The sequence below is a fragment of the Somniosus microcephalus genome, chromosome 26 (assembly GCF_052327205.1).
Source record: "Somniosus microcephalus isolate GS21.2 chromosome 26, FLI_Smic_1.0, whole genome shotgun sequence".
NCBI lineage: Eukaryota > Metazoa > Chordata > Chondrichthyes > Squaliformes > Somniosidae > Somniosus > Somniosus microcephalus.
In genome coordinates this window covers 53,925,192-53,945,912 of record NC_141012.1, presented here as the reverse complement: position 1 = coordinate 53,945,912, position 20,721 = coordinate 53,925,192, and the positions used below count along the sequence as shown (strand labels likewise).

The 20,721-nt window shown below is 48.4% G+C and overlaps 1 protein-coding gene across 2 annotated transcripts in view; it reads right to left on the bottom strand.

Moving 5' to 3' along the window:
• LOC147100460 (suppressor of tumorigenicity 14 protein homolog) overlaps nucleotides 1-20,721 on the bottom strand; it is a 124,688-nt gene that overhangs the window by 57,192 nt on the left and 46,775 nt on the right. The window contains exon 2 of one of the 2 annotated variants that reach the window (XM_085968200.1): nucleotides 5,130-5,174. The exons of the other annotated variant lie outside the window; for it this stretch is intronic. Within the exon in view, the coding sequence (XP_085824326.1) occupies nucleotides 5,130-5,174 (45 nt within the window). The remainder of the gene's footprint in view (nucleotides 1-5,129; nucleotides 5,175-20,721) is intronic. 2 annotated transcript variants of the gene reach the window in all.

Sequence of the window (20,721 nt, the reverse complement as noted above, 5' to 3'; positions counted from 1 at the left end):
AGTGGTGAGAAAGTGGAACGCACTAACACAAGGAGTAGTTGATGCAAATAGCAGAGATGCATTTAAGGGGAAGCTAGATTAACACAAGTGAGAAAGGAATAGAAGGATATGTTGATAGGGTTAGATGAAGGAGAGTGAGAGGAGGCTCATGAAGCTTAAACTCAGACAGAGACCAGCTGAGCCCAATGGCCTGTTTCTGTGTTGTAAATACTATGTAAAGGCAGAAAGCAAAGAGTAGTGGTGAACCGTTGTTTATCAGACTGGAGGGAAGTGTACAGTGGTGTCCCCCAGGGGTCAGTATTAGGACCACTGCTCTTTTAGATACATATTAATGACCTGGACTTGGGTATACAGGGCATAATTACAAAGTTTGCAGATGACACGAAACTCAGAAATGTAGTAAACAGTGAGGATAGTAACAGACTTCGGAAAATGGACAGACACATAGAAGATTAAATTTAATGCAGAGAAGTGTGAAGTAATGCATTTTGGTAGGAAGAATGAGGAGAGGCAATATAAAATAAATGGTACAATTTTAAAGTGGGTGTAGATACAGAGACCTGGGGTTTCTCACACACAAATCTTTGAAGGTGACAAGACAAGTTGAGAAGGCTATTAAAAAAGCATATGGGACCCTGGGCTTTATAAATATACAGGCATAGAGTTCAAAAGCAAGGAACTTATGGTAAATCTTTATGGTAGAGAGAAAGGATCTTGGCTCCGAAAATCAAGAAATAGAATCAGTTTGGGTGGAGCTAAGAAACAGCAAGGGGCAGAAAACATTGGTGGGATTTGTTTATAGGCCCCCAAACAGTCGTTGTAATGTAGGGCAGAGTATAACTCAAGTAATTAGAGGCGCATGTAACAAGGGTAATACATAGAGGAAGTGCAACGAAGGTTCACCAGACTGGTTCCTGGGATGGGGGATTGTCCTATGAGGAGAGATTGAGTAGACTCGGGGCAAAAATTGGGTAATTGGGCTGGTTTGCGCCTCTCGTTGGTGCTAACAGGGCGCAAATCCCCTAGTGTCCAGGCGTGGCACCACTCCGCCTCCCGCAAAATTCAGCGGGAGGTTAGCGGCAACGGTAGCCGGTAGCGCCCCGCGCCACTCGCGATGACGCCATCGCTGTGCACAGCGCCCTGGCTGCAAACTTCCCTTGCGCCCGACGATACGTCCAACAGGGTCAGGGGGCATTTTAGCAGCGCCGGCGGCGCTACTTAAAGGGCAGGTGTCGGGCGGCCATTTTTCTTTTGGCCGCCTGCCAGCACCTGCCCCCTTTCACTTTTTTATGCGGGGTGCCGGCCGCAATCATTCAGACCGGCACTCCTCGATTTCCGCCATTTCTGCCGCCTCCAGCGTTATCCCACCACCAAACAAATCTTCCCCTCACCTCCCCTTTCAGTATTCCGAAGGAACCGCTCCCTCTGCGACACCCTGGTCCACTCCTCTATCACCCCAACACCCCTTCCCCTTCACCCAGCACATTCAAGTGCAAGCGCAGGAGATGCAACACCTGCCCTTTTACCTCCTCCCTTCCCACTGTCCAGGGCCCCAAACTCCTCCTTCTTAGGCAGTCCCTCAGAACCGAGGATGACTTGCTTCCACGTTAAAAATGAGTTCGCAGGTGACTGATGAGTCCAATACGGGACCTACCGTCTCTGTCACAGGTGGGGCAAATGGTGGTTGAAGGGGCGGGTGGGTGGGGTGCTTGGGTTGACGTGCGCTTGGCTTCCGCTTGCTCCCGGCGAAGAGACTCGAGGTGTTCGACGCCTTCCCGGATGCTTCTCCTCCACTTTGTGCGGTCTTGGGCCAGGGATTCCCAGGTGTCGGTGGGGATGTTACACATTTTCAAGGAGGCTTTGAGGGTGTCCTTGAAGCGTTTCCTCTGCCCACCTGGGGCTCTCTTGCCGTGCCGGAGCTCCGAATAGAGCGCTTGTTTTGGGAGTCTCGTATCGGGCATGCGGACAATGTGACCCGTCCATCGGAGCTGATTGAGCGTGGTCAGAGCTTCGATGCTGGGGATGTTAGCCTGAGCAAGAACACGGACGTTGGTGCGCCTATCCTGCCAATGGATTTGCAGGATCTTGGAGGCAGAGTTGGTGGTACCTCTCCAGTGCTTTGAGGTGCCTGCTGCACATGGTGTACAAACACTCCTTCCAGGTGAAACAGCGATTTACTTGTACTTCTTGCAATTTAGTATATTGTATTCGCTGCTCACGATGCGGTCTCTTCTACACTGGGGAGACCAAACGCAGATTGGGTGACCGCTTTGCGGAACACCTCTGTTCAGTCCGTAAGGGTGACCCCGAGCTTCCGGTCGCCTGTCACTTTAATTCTCCGCACCACTCTCACTCTGACCTCTCTGTCCTTGGCCTCTTACACTGTTCCAATAAGCTCGAGGAACAGCACCTCATCTTTCAATTCGGCACTTTACAGCCTTCTGGACTCAACATCGAGTTCAACAATTTCAGACCATAACCTCTGCCCCAATATTTTTTTTCCATTTTTTTTCTCTCACATGGCAGCTGTCGATCATTCTGCCATTGCCATCTACACTTCAGCTAAAGTCACCTTTTGTTTCTTAACTTGTCCCATTACCATCTCTTTTTGCCTTGTACCATCATCCCTTTTGTCATTTAATCTCTCCTGCCTTCCATCCTATCACAGACCTTCCCTTTTGTTCTTTCCTCCCCTCCCCCCTTTCCCTGCCCCTACACTTGCTTAAAACCTGTAACATCTCCAACTGTTTCCAGTTCTGACGAAGGGTCATCGACCTGAAACGTTAACTCTGTTTCTCTCTCCACAGATACTGCCTGACCTGCTGAGTATTTCCAGCATTTCCTGTTTTTATTACACTGCTTACAATGCCGCTGAGCTTTGTGCCATCGGCAAACTTGGATATGTGGCTCCCTATCCAGTCATCTAAGTCGTTAATAAGTACAGTGAATAGTTGAAGCCCCATCACAGATCCCTGTGGGACGCCACTAGTAACATTCTGCCAGACTACCTGCCCATTATCCCTTCTCTCCTGCCGCTCAGCCAATCTTAAAACCAGGTCAATAATTTGCCTTTTAGCTAACAGTCGCTTCTGAGGGACTTTATCGAATGCATTCTGGAAGTCCATATAAATAACATCCATAGACATTCCCTTGTCGACTACTTCAGGCACCTCTTCAAAAAATTCAATCATGTAACTGGTCTATAATTCCCTGGTTTCCCTCTCTCAACTTTCTTAAGTAGCGGAGTGATGTGGAATTTTCCAATCTAAAGGAACGGTTCCCGAAACAAGAGAACTTTGGAAGATCATAGTTAGGACATTTGCAATTTTTTCAGCTACTTCCTTTAAAACCCTGGGATGGAAACCACCTGGCCCTGGGGATTTGTCACTCTTTGGAGCCATTATTTTCTTCATTTAGGACTGAAATGAGGAGGAATTTCTTCACCCAGAGAGTGGTGAACCTGCGGAATTCTCCGCCACAGAGGGCGGTGGAGGCCAGTTCATTAAATATATTCAAGAAGGAGTTGGATATATTTAAGGCTAAAGGGATCAAGGGATATGGGGAGAAGGCAGGGACAGGGTACTGAATTTGGATGATCAGCCATGATCTCATTGAATGGCGGAGCAGGCTCAAAGGGCCGAATGGCCTACTCCTGCTCCTATCTTCTATGTTTCTATGTTACAGGCAGTTAAGGTGGCAAATGGTATGTTGGCCTTCGTAGCAAGAGGGTTCGAGTACAGGAACAAGGATGTCTTGCTACAGTTGTACAGGGCCTTGGTGAGACCGCACCTTGAGTATTGTGTGCAGTTTTGGTCGCCTTACCTGAGGAAGGACATTCTTGCCATGGAAGGAGTGCAGCGAAGATTCACCAGGCTGATACCTGGGATGGCAGGAATGACGTATGAGGAGAGATTGTGTCGATTGGGATTATACTCACTGGAGTTTAGAAGATTGAGAGGGGATCTCTTCGAAACCTATAAAATTCTGTCAGGCCTGGACAGACTAGATGCAGGAAGGATGTTTATGATGGCCGGGGAGTCCAGAACCAGGGGTCATAGTCTAAGGATAAGGGGTAGGCCATTTAGGACTGAAATGAGGAGGAATTTCTTCACCCAGAGAGTGGTGAACCTGTGGAATTCTCTGCTACAGAGGGCGGTGGAGGCCAGTTCATTAAATATATTCAAAAAAGAGTTGGATATATTTCTTAAGGCTAAAGGGATCAAGGGATATGGGGAGAAGGCAGGGACAGGGTACTGAATTTGGATGATCAGCCATGATCTCATTGAATGGCGGAGCAGGCTCGAAGGGCCGAATGGCCTACTCCTACTCCTATCTTCTATGTTTCTGTTAATTTGCTTACGTTAATTATGGCGAGTCCCTGTCCACGATTTCAAATTAGTTTCCTTCAGGTGTCCAGCATACTATCTTCTTCCTCTACTGTAAATACTGACACAAAGTAATTATTCAAGATGTCTGCTATTTCCTTATTTTCATTTATATCATCGTTATCAGTTTTTAAGGGGCCCACATTGCTCTTAACCACTGTGTTTTTTCCTAATATAATTGTAAAAGTTTTCATGTTGATTTTAATATCCCTTGCATGTTTCTTTTCATACTCCCTTTCTGTAGCTCTTACCATCTGTTTTGTCACATTTTGTTGTTCTATCGCTTCCATTTGCCGGGATCTCTGCTAGTTTTTGTATTTTTGTATGTTGTTGCTTTTAGTTGTCCCTTATCTCTTTAGTCATCCATGGCTGGGTTTTTTTTGGAAAGTACAGCTCTTGCCCCTTAGGTTCTGTATCACATCAACCTCTTTTTTGAACACCTCCCACTGATCTTCTGTTGTTTTACCCATTAACAGATTTGCCCAGTTTACCGTGGACAGTCTCTGTCTCATCGCATTGAAGTCAGCCTTACCTACATCTAGAATCTTAGTAGCTGTTATCTGTTTCTCCTTTTCAAACACAACATTGAACTCGATCATATTATGATTACTATTAGATAAATGTTCAGGCACCGTTAGCCTGTTAACTAAATCTGGCTCATTACTCATTACTAAATCTGACATGGCCTGCCCCTTGTTGGTTCTAGGACATATTGTTGCAGAAAACTGTCTTGAATATACTCACAAAATTTACTACTTTTCTGACAGGAGCTCGTCTGCTTATCCCAATCTACATGGAAGTTAAAAAAAAACAATTAAAACCACTCTGTCTTTACTACATGCTTTACTACCTCTCCCTGTTTCTAGCCCCGGCATACAAACCGCTCATCAAAAGAGTGAGAACATCAGTGAGATCAGTGAAAGTATGGCCAGAGGGGGCAGTCTCGGAGCTTCAGGATTGCTTTGAACGCACTGATTGGGGCATGTTTGCCCACAATGACATCGAGGAATACGCATCCACAGTGCTATTCTACATATAACAGTTGCATCGAGGTCGTCACGACCCATAAAAATATCAGGACATACCCCAACCAGAAACCCTGGATGAACGGAGAGGTCCGCTCGCTGTTGAAAGCACGCGATGCAGCGGCTTACAGTGCAGCTAGGACCAACCTAAAAAAGGGTATCAGGACTGCCAAAAGGAAACAGACACTGCAGATAGAGGATCATTTCCACAACAACTCGGACCCCCGGCGCATGCGGCAAGGCATCCAGTCCATCACTGACTACAAGGGCAAAAACACCAGCCCCCCGGTTGGCGATGCCTCCCTTCCGAAGGAGCTTAACAACTTCTACGCTCGCTTCGACAGGGACAACAGGGAGCCGGCTACCAAAGCCTTGCCACCCCCGGAAGACCAGGTGCTCACTCTGTCGACCTCCGACGTAAGGGGTGTTCTACGCGGAGTGAACACACGAAAGGCTGCTGGACCGGATAGCATCCCTGGACGGGTACTCAAGGAATGTGATCAGCTGGCTAATGTCTTCACCGCCATCTTCAATCTGTCACTGGCCCAGGCAGTAGTCCCTACATGCTTCAAGACCGCTACCGTTTTTCCTGTGCCAAAACAAACGGCTGTGACGTGCCTGAACGACTATCGACCTGTCGCACTCACACCCATCATAACGAAGTGTTTCGAGAGACTGGTCCTGGCTCACATCAAAGCCAGTGTCCCCGCCTCTCTTGACCAACGCCAGTTTGCCTATCGTGCAAACAGATCAACGGAAGATGCAATCACAACTGCTCTACACTCGGCACCGAATCACTTAGATGGTAAGGAGACCTACATCAGAATGCTGTTCATAGACCACAGCTCAGCATTCAACACTCTCGTCCCCAACAAGCTGGCCACCAAACTCCAAACTCTTGGCCTGAACACTTCCCTCTGCAACTGGACCCTGGACTTCCTAACAAACAGACCCCAGTCTGTCAAATTAGGTAACCATACCTCCCCCCCACCCCCCGACCCTGAACACGGGGGCCCCACAAGGATGTGTGCTGAGCCCCCTCCTCTACTCCCTCTTCACCCACGACTGTGTGGCTGTTCATGGTTCCAACACCATCATCAAGTTTGCGGATGATACCACGGTAGTAGGCCAGATCACCAACAACGATGAGTCAGCCTACAGGGAGGAGGTCCAGCATCTTGTGAAATGGTGCGCCGATAACAACCTGGCCCTTAACATCAAGAAAGCCAAAGAAATCATTGTGGACTTCAGGAAGTCTAAAGGCGGAAGTCACACCCCCATCCACATCAATGGGGCTGTGGTGGAAAGCTTTAAGTTCCTCGGAGTCCACATCACGGAAGACCTCTCCTGCTCCCTCAATACCTCCTCTCTGGTGAAGAAGGCCCAGCAGCGCCTATATTTCCTAAGGAGGCTGAAGGGATGTAACCTGTCACCCCTGATCCTCTCTAACTTTTACCGCTGCACAATAGAGAGCATCCTGACAAACTGTATCACAGTATGGTATGGCAGCTGTAGCTACCATGACCGGAAAGCCCTGCAGCGGGTAGTCAAAACTGCCCAACGCATTACCGGCACCCGGCTACTGACCATAGAGCACATATACCAGAAACGCTGTTTACGGAGGTCACGGTCCATCATCAAAGACCCTACCCACCCTAGCCACAGTCTGTTCGCCCTCCTGACATCTGGGAGACGCTACAGATGCATTCGCACCCGTCCGACCAGATTTAGGAACAGCTTCTTTCCCAGGGCCGTCATCCTACTGAACTCCACAAATAAACTCTAAAGCCTGCACATCTGCCAATGCACTTTATTATGTTTATGTTAATGTATTACAAGCCAAATGTATGTTGAATGTTTAAATGTCTTAATCTAAATGTACACTCTCGGGAGCCGCAAGCCTACATTTCATTGTACTGCACTTGTGCACTAACAATGACAATAAAAGTTGATTTGATTTGAAATCTCTGCATTTATACAATCTAGCACTTCACAGCTGCACCAGGGGACCTATACACAACTCCCACTGGAGTCTTAAATCCTTTCCTATTTCTTAATTCTACCCATAAAGTCTCCACTGCCTGCTCAACTCTCGTTATATCTTCACTTATCATAGAAGTAATTTCATCCTTAATCACTAAGGCTACTCCTCCCCCTCTAGCAGATTTCCTCTCCATCCTATAGACCTTATAACCTGGTATATTCAGTTCCCAGTCCTGACCGTCTTGTAGCCATGTCTCAGTAATGGCTACCATGTCGTATCTTCTAAGTTAAATTTGTGCCTGCAATTTAGTGGTTAAGTGACTGCATCTGTTTATTGTTGACCTAAATTAAGCCAGTCAACAGTTCAAATCTGGGCATCTCCATACTGACATCTTTATAAGATCATAAGAAGTAGGAGCAGGAGTAGGCCATACGGCCCCTCGGGCCTGCTCCGCCATTCAATAGGATCATGGCTGAACCGAACTTAGACTCACGTCCACTTCCCTGCCCTTTCCCCGTAACCCCTTATTCCCTTATCAGCTAGGAAACTGTCTATCTCCGTTTTAAATTTATTTAATGTCGCAGCTTCCACAGCTCTCTGAGGTAGCAAACGCCATAGATTTGCTACCCTCTGAGTGAAGAAGTTTCTCCTCATCTCAGTTTTGAAAGGGCAGCCCCTTATTCTAAGATTATGCCCCCTAGTTCTAGTCTCACCCATCAGTGGAAACATCCTCACCGCATCCACCCGATCAAGCCCCCTCACAATCTTATATGTTTCGATAAGATCGCCTCTCATTCTTCTGAATTCCAATGAGTAGAGGCCCAACCTACTCAACCTTTCCTCATAACTCAACCCCCTCATCTCTGGAATCAACCGAGTGAACCTTCTCTGAACTGCCTCGAGAGCAAGTATATATTTTCTTAAATATATAAACCAAAACTGTATGCAGTATTCCAGGAGTGGCCTCACCAGTACCCTGTATAACTGCAGCTGAACTTCCCTGCTTTTATACTCCATCCCCTTTGCAATAAAAGCCAAGATTCCATTGGCCTTCCTGATCACCTGCTGTACACCTGCATGCACCAGGACCCCCAGATCCCTTTGTACTGTAGCACTTTGCAGTTTCTCTCCATTTAGATAATAACTTGCTCTTTGATTTTTTCTGCCAAAGTGCATAACCTCACACTTTCCAACATTATATTCCATCTGCCAAATTTTTGCCCACTCACTTAGACTGTCTATGTCCTTTTGCAGGTTTTTTATGTCCTCCTCACTCACTGCTTTCCCTCCCATCTTTGTATCGTCGGCAAACTTGGATACGTTGCACTCGGTCCCTTCCTCCAAATCGTTAATATAGATTGTAAAGAGTTGGGGTCCCAGCACTGACCCCTGCGGAACACCACTAGTCACTGATTGCCAACCCGAGAATGAACCATTTATCCCAACTCCGTTTTCTGTTAGATAGCCAATCTTCCACCCATGCCAGTATATTGCCCCCAATCCTGTAATTTTTTTATCTTGATCAGTAATCTTGTGTGACACCTTGTCAAATGCCTTTTGGAAGTCCAAATACACCACACCCACTGGTTCCCCTTTATCCACCCTGTTTGTTACGTCTTCAAAGAATTCGAGCAAATTTGTCAAACATGACTTCCCCTTCGTAAAACCATGCTGACTCTGTCCGATTAAATTATGCTTAATCAAATGTCCTGTTACTGCTTCCTTAATAATGGACTCCAACATTTTACCAACCACAGATGTTAGGCTAACTGGTCTATAGTTTCCAGCCTTTTGTCTGCCTCCCTTTTTAAATAAGGGTGTTACAGTAGCAGTTTTCCAATCTGCCAGGACCTTTCCTGAGTCCAAGGAGTTCTGGAAAATTACCAATGAGTTTGGGTAAGTGTGAGAGTTCTTTCATTGTTATTTCTCTTTAAATCATTCTTGATAAGATTACTTAAGCAGTTTAAGTAAAGGGGAAAAGTTAAGTATTTGGGATTCTGTTGGTTTAAGAAGAGTAAAACAAGGTTACACTGCAGTAGGAGTAAATTGGCACAGCAGGCAGTGAAAACCAGTTTTCTAACCAATCAGCAGGGGTGACTCATTTGGCTATAAACAAACAAACAGTATAAAAAGACCAGTGCTAGTGCGAGCCAGCACTTAGTGCGAGTCAGCAGAGAGTGCGGTGAGTTTGGGTAAGTGTGAGTTAGGGTAAGTGGGGTGTTAGGTGCTCCTTTCAAACTTTAACTCTGTGGGTTGCAGTTAATAAGGCCTTTCTGGTGCAGAGTGACTGTTGGTAAACCATTTAACTGGTGTAACTAGAGGGATTGATTTAATTTAAATCCAATTAATTAAAGGGGATACTAGCATCTAAAATCGGGCAGAGGGTGTCCATAACTAACAATAAAAAATTTAATTAATTACATAGAATGGAGCAGGTGATGTGCTACTGTTGCGAGATGTGGGAGCCGGTGAACCCCATTGAGGCTCACGGTGATTACGTCTGTGACAAGTGTCTGCTGCTACAGGAACTCCAGCTCCGTGTTGATGAGCTGGAGTCTGAGCTTCAGACACTGCGACACATCAGGGAGGGGGAGAAGTACCTGGACTCTGTGCATCAGGAGGTGGTCACACCTATGAAGTTAATTAATTCAGATGTAGCCCATGGTCAGGGACAGGACGGTGTGACTATTAGTGAGGCAGGTACAGGGATCCAGGAGGTAGAGCTGGAGGAGCCGCAGCCCTTGCTCTTGACCAACAGGTTCGAGGTTCTTACTCCCTGTGGGGACAGGAGCAGGGACTGCAGGGAGGATGAGCAACCTGGCCACAGCACCGTGGAACGGGGGGCCATTCAAGAGGGGGAGTAAATAGAAATGTTGTAGTGGTAGGGGGTAGTATTATTAGGGGGATAGATAGAGTTCTCTGCAGCCGAGAGCGAGAGTCCCGAAGACTGTGTTGCCTACCCGGTGCCAGGGTTAAGGACATCTCCTCTGGGCTGGAAAGAAACTTGCAGTGGGAGGGGGTGGATCCAGTTGTCGTGGTCCATGTTGGTACAAACGACGTAGATAGGACTAGGAAGCCGGTTCTGTTAAAGGAGTTTGAGCAGCTAGGGGTCAAATTAAAAAACAGAACCGCAAGGGTAATAATCTCTGGATTACTACCTGAGCCACGAGCGAATTTGGCTAGGACAAATAAAATTAGAGAGTTAAATGTGTGGCTCAAAGACTGGTGTGGGAGAAATGGGTTTTGCTTCCTGGGACACTGGCACCAGTACTGGGGCAGGAGGGAGCTGTTCCGTTGGGACGGGCTTCACTTGACCAGTGCTGGGACTGGAGTCCTGGCGGATCATATAACTAGGGCTGTAGAGAGGGCTTTAAACTAACTAGTGGGGGGGAGGTTCCTAGAGAGCAAATAATAAAAATGACAACAGAGAAGGTCATAGACTTAGGTAGCAGTGGGGAAATTAAAAACCAGAGCGTGTCAGGAAGGGGCAGAAGGTATGGAGTAAAAGGTAAAGTAATAAAAAGGGCAAAAGCAGGAACTAAGTGTCACAAAACATATTTGAAAGTTCTCTCTCTGAATGCACGTAGCATTCGTAACAAAATAGACGAGTTAATGGCACAAATAACTACATATGGGTATGATCTTGTGGCCATTACAGAAACATGGCTGCAGGGTGACAATGCCTGGGAATTAAACATACCAGGTTATTTAACGATCAGGAAGGACAGGCAGGAAGGAAGGGGCGGTGGGGTGGCTATGTTAATAAAAGGAAGGAATCACTAATACAGAGAAATGATATTGGGTCAAAAGATCAGGATAATGAAACAGTTTGGGTGGAGATAAGGAATAATAAGGGGAATAAAACACTAGTGGGCGTAGTCTATAGGCCTCCGAACAGTTGCAACTCTGTTGGACGGAGTATCAATCAGGAAATAGTTGAGGCTTGTAATAAGGGAACATCTATAATTATGGGGGATTTTAACTATCATATTAATTGGACAAATCAAATTGGGCAGGGCTGCCTTGAGGATGAGTTCATTGAGTGTATTAGGGATGGGTTTCTTGAGCAGTATGTAACTGAACCGACCAGGGGGCAAGCAACCTTAGATCTGGTCCTGTGTAACGAGACAGGATTAATTAAAAATGTCCTAGTAAAGGATCCCCTTGGAATGAGTGACCATAACATGGTTGAATTCCATATTCAATTAGAGGGTGAGAAGGTTGGATCTCAAACAAGCGTGCTAAGCTTGAATAAAGGAGACTATGAAGGTATGAGAGCGGAATTGAGTTGAGTGGATTGGGAAAATAGATTCAAGGGTAAGACGATACATGATCAGTGGTGTACATTTAAGGAGTTATTTTACAACTTCCAAAAAGAATATATTCCACTGAGAAGAAAAGGGTGTAAAAGAAAAGACAGCCATCCGTGGCTAAGTAAAGAAATTAAGGATAGTATTCGACTAAAAACAAGGGCATATAAGGTAGCCAAATCTAGTGGGAGGATAGAGGATTGGGAAAACTTTAAAAGACAGCAAAAAATAACAAAAAGATTGGTTAAGAAAGGGAAGATAGATTACGAAAGTAAATTAGCAGAATATATAAAAACAGATAGTAAGAGTTTTTATAGTTATATAAAAAGAAAAAGGGTGGCTGAAGTAAATGTTGGTCCCTTAGAGGATGAGACCGGGAAATTAATAGTGGGAAATATGGAGATGGCAAAAACACTGAATGAATATTTTGTATCAGTCTTTACAGTAGAAGACACTAAGAATATCCCAACACTGGACAAACAGGGGACTATAGGGGGGGAGGAGCTAAACACGATTAGAATCGCTAAGGAAGTGGTACTCGGTAAAATAATGGGACTTAAGGCGGATAAATCACCTGGACCGGATGGCTTACATCCTAGGGTCTTGAGGGAAGTGGCGGTAGGGATTGTGGATGCATTGGTAATAATTTTCCAAAACTCCTTGGACTCGGCAAAGGTCCCGGCAGACTGGAAAACTGCTAATGTAACACCCTTATTTAAAAAGGGCAGTAGACAGAAGGCTGGAAACTAACATCTGTGGTACGTAAAATTTTGGAGTCCATTATTAAGGAGACAGTAACAGGACATTTGGATAATCATCATTTAATAGGACAAAGTCAGCATGGTTTTATGAAGGGGAAGTCATGTTTGACAAATTTGCTGGAGTTCTTTGAGGAAGTAACATATAGGGTGGATAAAGGGGAACCAGTGGACGTAGTGTATTTAGACTTCCAAAAGGCATTTGACAAGGTGCCACACAAAAGATTATTGCTTAAGATAAAAAATCACGGGATTGGGGGTAATATTCTGGCATGGATAGAGGATTGGCTATCTAACAGAAGGCAGAGAGTTGGGATAAATGGTTCATTCTCAGACTGGCAATCAGTAACTAGTGGTGTACCGCAGGGGTCAGTGCTGGGTCCCCAACTCTTTACAATCTATATTAACGATTTGGAGGAGGGGACTGAATGTAACATATCAAAGTTTGCAGATGATACCAAGATGGGAGGGAAAGTAGTGAGTGAGGAGGACATAAAAAACCTGCAAGGGGACATAGACAGGCTAAGTAAGTGGGCAGAGATTTGGCAGATGGAATACAATACTGGAAAGTGTGAGGTTATGCACTTTGGCAGGAAAAATCGTAGAGCAAGTTATTATCTTAATGGCAAGAAACTGGAAAGTACTGAAGTACAAAGGGATCTGGGGGTCCTGGTGCACGAAACTCAAAAGGTTAGTATGCAGGTGCAGCAAGTGATTAAGAAGGCCAATGGAATGTTGGCTTTCATTGCTAGGGGGATAGAATATAAAAATAGGGAGGTATTGCTTCAGTTGTACAAGGTATTGGCGAGACCGCACCTGGAATACTGCACACAGTTTTGGTGTCCATACTTAAGACATACTTGCTCTCGAGTCAGTACAAAGAAGGTTCACTCGGTTAATCCCGGGGATGAGGGGATGGATGTATGAGGAGAGGTTGAGTAGATTGGGACTCTACTCATTGGAGTTCAGAAGAATGAGAGGCGATTTTATTGAAACATATAAGATTGTGAAGGGGTTGGATCGGGTGAATGCGGGGAGGATGTTCCCGATGATGGGTGAAACTAGAACTAGGGGGCATAGTCTTAGAATAAGGGGCTGCTCTTTCAAAACTGAGATGAGGAGGAACTACTTCACGCAGAGGGTGGTAGGTCCATGGAATATGCTGCCCCAAAAAGCTGTAGAAGCTACATTATTACATAAATTTAAAACAGAAATAGACAGTTTCCTAGAAGTAAAGGGAATTAAGGGTTACGGGGAGCGGGCAGGAATTTGGACATGAGTCTAGGTTCGGATCGGTCATGGCCCTGTGGGTAGCGGAGCGGGCCCAGGGGCCGTGTAGCCTGATCCTGCTCCTAGTTCGTGTGTCTAATTCTGTTAGATTCAGGAGATGGTTCTGTGATAGTAGATTGGTGGTTAGGATCAGATCAGCCATGATCTTATTGAATGGCGGAGCAGGCTCGAGGGGCCAATTGGCCTACTCCTGCTCCTATTTCTTATGTTCTTATCCACAATCCCTACCGCTACTTCTCTCAAGACCCTAGGATGTAGGCCATCAGGTCCTGTTTGGGAAGCAAGGATAAAGGGATGTGTAGACAGGACAGAGAATTGGGATTAAAATGATAAAGAGCTTCCATGACTAACAAAATAGTGGAATGCCCTGTTCCTATTCCAAGACGCAAGCATCAGACTTTGAGCAACAAATCATTGGGCTAAGGGTACACTGTGACTTCAGTGAACTCCAAGTAAGCAAAGACCAAGAGCTGGTCATCTTGTTGCTTGCGTTTGGCACCTCTACAATTCTGCTGCGTACATTTTCGTGAATCATCTCCAAAACCTTTGATAAGGTCTATGCCATGCTAAAGAAATACTCATCACATGCCCTTCCAAAGGTAGGTTCATGACTATCCAGCAATTGCTCGATATGGTGTAGTTGATGGATCCTCTCTGGATGTTTCCATTAACTCGAGAATCCTGCAGAGCTCGGTTCTCTCCACTTCTTACCAGCGACCTCCTACACTCATCATCTGATCCGAGCCACTCTTTTGCTGCTGATTCCATTTGATGTTGAGTGATTTGTTTAAGGTTACATACTCTTAGTGCACACTCTTCACCCCTCTTCTGCAAATCTAATCTAAACTGTCCTCTGACCTTGGATAGCTCCACAAATGACATTCTTGACTAGTTATTTCCACTGACCTCAAATGGAATTCCTATCGCAATTGCTGAATTTCCTTCCAAAAAGCATAGGAAGTAATAAAATTGTGGTCCTGCAAAGGGGGTTAGTTTCAGCAACTAGAATTAAAACTAGATTAAAAAGCAAGGGCTCGAGGGTAGCGATCTCAGATTACTCTGGGTGCCACATGCAAATCAGGAGAGGAACAGTAAATTAAGGAAGTTAAGTGTGTGGTGGAGAGTTCGTGTAGGAGGAAAGGGTTCAGATTCCTGGGGCATTAGAACCAGTTTTGGGACAGAGGTGGCCTGAACAGGAAGGCCAGACCTCACCTGGACAGGGCTGGGACCTGTGCCCTTGTAGGAGAGTAGCTAATGTTGTGGGGGGAGGGAAATAACAGGATGAGGAAACAAAGGACAGCAAAAGGGACAAAGAGTGTGGACAGATGAAAGAGAAAAACAGACAGCGGCTTTGCACTGTATATGTGTATAAAAGGTATAAAGTATTGTGAATCAAACTGGTGAACTGGAGGCACAGATTGCTGTGGGTGCAGCATATCATTCAATACCAGTAACAGAGACCGGGCTCAGGCTGGGGTCAGAGTGGGAGCTGAACACCCAGTTACAAAATAGTCAAAAGGGCTAGAGTGGGTTAAAAGGGAGGAGGGCTAGAGTGGGATAAAAGGGAGGAGGTTCGCAGAGTTAACCTTGGATTCCACCACAGTACTAGAAAATGGGCAGATATGGAGGATGGTGCAAAAGCAGAAACTACTTGGTTCGAGTTAAGTAATAAGAGGGAACTGTTACTCTATTGGGACTGTGTTAGGGACTGCTGAACAGTGGGAAGACGACACAGGAAAAGATATGTCGAAAAATTAGAGAAAAATGCAGGGTAACAGGGCCAAAATAATGAGTAATTATCTAAAGATAGGCGCAGGCAAGCCAGCAGGGTTTAGAACGTGCCCGAACCACTGTCCACATCAGGGGGTTTTTAGCCTAAAAAGTTAGCTCTACATCAAGGAAAAGAAGTAGGGAATTTAAGTGTGGGGGAACATCTAGGAATTTTTTTTTTATTATTCGTTCCTGGAATGTGGGCGTTTGCTGCCAAGGCCAGCATTTATTGCCCATCCCCAAGTGCCTTTGAGAAGGTGGTGGTGAGCCGCCTTCTTGAACTGCTGCAGTCCGTGTGGTGAAGAAACCCTCACAGCGCTGTTAGAGAAGGAGTTCCAGGATTTTGAACCAGCGACGATGAAGGAACGCCGATATATTTCCAAGTCAGGATGGTGTGTAACTTGGAGGGGAACTTGCAGGTGACGGTGTTCCAATGATCCTGCTAGGTGGTACAGATAACGGGTTTGGGAGGCGCTGCCAAAGAAGCCTTGGCGAGATGCTGCAGTGCATCTTGTAGATGGTACACACTGCAGCCACGGTACACCAGTGGTGAAGGGAGTGAATGTTTAAGGTGGTGGATGGGGTGCCAATCAAGCGGGCTGCTTTGTCCTGGATGATGTCGAGCTTCTTAAGTGTTGCTGGAGCTGCACTCATCCAGGCAAGTGGAGATTATTCCATCACACTCCTGACTTGTGCCTTGTAGATGGTGGAAAGGCTTTGGGGAGTCAGGAGGTGAGACACTCACCGCAGAATACCCAGCTTTTGACCTACTCTTGTAGCCACAGTATTTATGAGGCTGGTCCAGTTAAGTTTCTGGTCAATGGTGACCCCCAGGATGTTGATGGTGGGGGATTCGGCGATGCTAGCACCACTGAGTGTCAAGGGGCGTTGGTTAAACTCTCCCTTGTTGGAGACAATCATTGCCTGGTGCTTGTGTGGCACTAATTTTACTTGCCACTTATCAGCCCAAGCCTGAATGTTGTCCAGGTCTTGCTGCATGCAGGCATGGACTGCTTCATTATCTGGGGGGTTGTGAATGGAACTGAACACTGTGCAATCAGCAAACATCCCCACTTCTGACCTTATGATGGAGGGAAGTTCATTGATGAAGCAGCTGAAGATGGTTGGGCCTTGGACACTGCCCTGAGGAAGTCCTGCAGTGATGTCCTGTGGCTGAGATGATTGACCTCCAACAACCACAACCATCTTCCTTTGTGCTAGGTATGACTCCAGCCAGTGGAGAATTTTCCCCTGATTCACATTGACTTCAATTATCCTAGGGCTCCTTGATACCACCCTCGGTCAAATGCTGCCTTGATGTCAAGGGCAGTCACTCTCACCTCACCTCTGGAATTCAGCTCTATTGTCCATGTTTGGACCAAGGCTGTAATGAGGTCTGGAGCCGAGTGGTCTTGACAGAACCCAAACTGAGCACGGGTGAGCAGGTTATTGGTGAGTAAATGCCACTTGATAGCACTGTCAACGACAGTAACTAGAATCAATATAAAAACTGAAAAGAAGTGGGAGCAGTCAAAGATAAAGGCTCTTGATGGCAAAAAGCCAATTTCAATTAGATAAAAACAAACCTTGATAAATTGAAAAGAAAAACTGGCAAACAGTGGATAATCCCAACCACGTCCCAGTTACACAGCTCAAAACCCAACCCTCCCCCATATCGCCCACCTCGAAACCCAACCCTCCCCCATATCGCCCCGCTCAAAACCCAACCCTCCCCCAAATCACCCACCTCGAAACCCAACCCTCCCCCCATATCGCCCCGCTCAAAACCCAACCCTCCCCCATATCGCCCCGCTCAAAACCCAACCCTCCCCCATATCGCCCCGCTCAAAACCCAACCCTCCCCCAAATCACCCCGCTCAAAACCCAACCCTCCCCCAAATCACCCCGCTCAAAACCCAACCCTCCCCCATATCGCCCCGCTCAAAACCCAACCCTCCCCCCAAATCACCCCGCTCAAAACCCAACCCTCCCCCCAAATCACCCCGCTCAAAACCCAACCCTCCCCCATATCGCCCCGCTCAAAACCCAACCCTCCCCCCAAATCACCCCGCTCAAAACCCAACCCTCCCCCCAAATCACCCCGCTCAAAACCCAACCCTCCCCCAAATCACCCCGCTCAAAACCCAACCCTCCCCCCAAATCACCCCGCTCAAAACCCAACCCTACCCCCAAATCACCCCGCTCAAAACCCAACCCTCCCCCCAAATCACCCCGCTCAAAACCCAACCCTCCCCCAAATCACCCCGCTCAAAACCCAACCCTCCCCCCAAATCACCCCGCTCAAAACCCAACCCTCCCCCAAATCACCCCGCTCAAAACCCAACCCTACCCCCATATCGCCCCGCTCAAAACCCAACCCTCCCCCCAAATCACCCCGCTCAAAACCCAACCCTACCCCCATATCGCCCCGCTCAAAACCCAACCCTCCCCCAAATCACCCCGCTCAAAACCCAACCCTCCCCCCAAATCACCCCGCTCAAAACCCAACCCTCCCCCAAATCACCCCGCTCAAAACCCAACCCTCCCCCAAATCACCCCGCTCAAAACCCAACCCTCCCCCAAATCACCCCGCTCAAAACCCAACCCTACCCCCAAATCACCCCGCTCAAAACCCAACCCTCCCCCAAATCACCCCGCTCAAAACCCAACCCTACCCCCAAATCACCCCGCTCAAAACCCAACCCTCCCCCAAATCACCCCGCTCAAAACCCAACCCTCCCCCCAAATCACCCCGCTCAAAACCCAACCCTACCCCCAAATCACCCCGCTCAAAACCCAACCCTCCCCCCAAATCACCCCGCTCAAAACCCAACCCTCCCCCCAAATCACCCCGCTCAAAACCCAACCCTCCCCCCATATCACCCCGCTCAAAACCCAACCCTCCCCCAAATCACCCCGCTCAAAACCCAACCCTCCCCCCAAATCACCCCGCTCAAAACCCAACCCTCCCCCCATATCACCCCGCTCAAAACCCAACCCTCCCCCCAAATCACCCACCTCGAAACCCAACCCTCCCCCCAAATCACCCCGCTCAAAACCCAACCCTACCCCCATATCGCCCCGCTCAAAACCCAACCCTCCCCCCAAATCACCCCGCTCAAAACCCAACCCTCCCCCCAAATCACCCCGCTCAAAACCCAACCCTCCCCCAAATCACCCCGCTCAAAACCCAACCCTCCCCCCATATCGCCCCGCTCAAAACCCAACCCTACCCCCATATCACCCCGCTCAAAACCCAACCCTCCCCCCAAATCACCCCGCTCAAAACCCAACCCTCCCTCCAAATCACCCCGCTCAAAACCCAACCCTACCCCCATATCGCCCCGCTCAAAACCCAACCCTACCCCCATATCGCCCCGCTCAAAACCCAACCCTCCCCCCAAATCACCCCGCTCAAAACCCAACCCTACCCCCATATCGCCCCGCTCAAAACCCAACCCTCCCCCCAAATCACCCCGCTCAAAACCCAACCCTCCCCCCATATCACCCCGCTCAAAACCCAACCCTCCCCCAAATCACCCCGCTCAAAACCCAACCCTACCCCCATATCACCCCGCTCAAAACCCAACCCTCCCCCCAAATCACCCCGCTCAAATCCCAACCCTCCCCCCAAATCACCCCGCTCAAAACCCAACCCTCCCCCCAAATCACCCCGCTCAAAACCCAACCCTCCCCCCAAATCACCCCGCTCAAAACCCAACCCTCCCCCTAAATCACCCCGCTCAAAACCCAACCCTCCCCCATATCGCCCCGCTCAAAACCCAACCCTACCCCCAAATCACCCCGCTCAAAACCCAACCCTACCCCCAAATCACCCCGCTCAAAACCCAACCCTCCCCCATATCGCCCCGCTCAAAACCCAACCCTCCCCCATATCGCCCCGCTCAAAACCCAACCCTCCCCCCATATCACCCCGCTCAAAACCCAACCCTCCCCCCAAATCACCCCGCTCAAAACCCAACCCTCCCCCAAATCACCCCGCTCAAAACCCAACCCTCCCCCCAAATCACCCCGCTCAAAACCCAACCCTACCCCCAAATCACCCCGCTCAAAACCCAACCCTACCCCCAAATCACCCCGCTCAAAACCCAACCCTCCCCCAAATCACCCCGCTCAAAACCCAACCCTCCCCCCAAATCACCCCGCTCAAAACCCAACCCTCCCCCCAAATCACCCACCTCGAAACCCAACCCTCCCCCAAATCACCCCACTCAAAACCCAACCCTCCCCCCAAATCACCCACCTCGAAACCCAACCCTCCCCCAAATCACCCCACTCAAAACCCAACCCTCCCCCCAAATCACCCACCTCGAAACCCAACCCTCCCCCCAAATCACCCCGCTCAAAACCCAACCCTCCCCCCAAATCACCCACCTCGAAACCCAACCCTCCCCCATATCACCCCGCTCAAAACCCAACCCTCCCCCCAAATCACCCCGCTCAAAACCCAACCCTACCCCCATATCGCCCCGCTCAAAACCCAACCCTCCCCCCATATCGCCCCGCTCAAAACCCAACCCTACCCCCATATCGCCCCGCTCAAAACCCAACCCTCCCCCCAAATCACCCCGCTCAAAACCCAACCCTCCCCCCAAATCACCCACCTCGAAACCCAACCCTACCCCCATATCGCCCCGCTCAAAACCCAACCCTCCCCCCAAATCACCCCGCTCAAAACCCAACCCTACCCCCATATCGCCCCGCTCAAAACCCAACCCTCCCCCCAAATCACCCCGCTCAAAACCCAACCCTCCCCCCAAATCACCCCGCTCAAAACCCAACCCTACCCCCATATCGCCCCGCTCAAAACCCAACCCTCCCCCCAAATCACCCCGCTCAAAACCCAACCCTCCCCCAAATCACCCTGCTCAAAACCCAACCCTCCCCCCAAATCACCCCGCTCAAAACCCAACCCTACCCCCATATCGCCCCGCTCAAAACCCAACCCTCCCCCCAAATCACCCCGCTCAAAACCCAACCCTCCCCCAAATCACCCCGCTCAAAACCCAACCCTCCCCCCAAATCACCCCGCTCAAAACCCAACCCTACCCCCATATCGCCCCGCTCAAAACCCAACCCTCCCCCCATATCACCCCGCTCAAAACCCAACCCTCCCCCCATATCACCCTGCTCAAAACCCAACCCTCCCCCCAAATCACCCCGCTCAAAACCCAACCC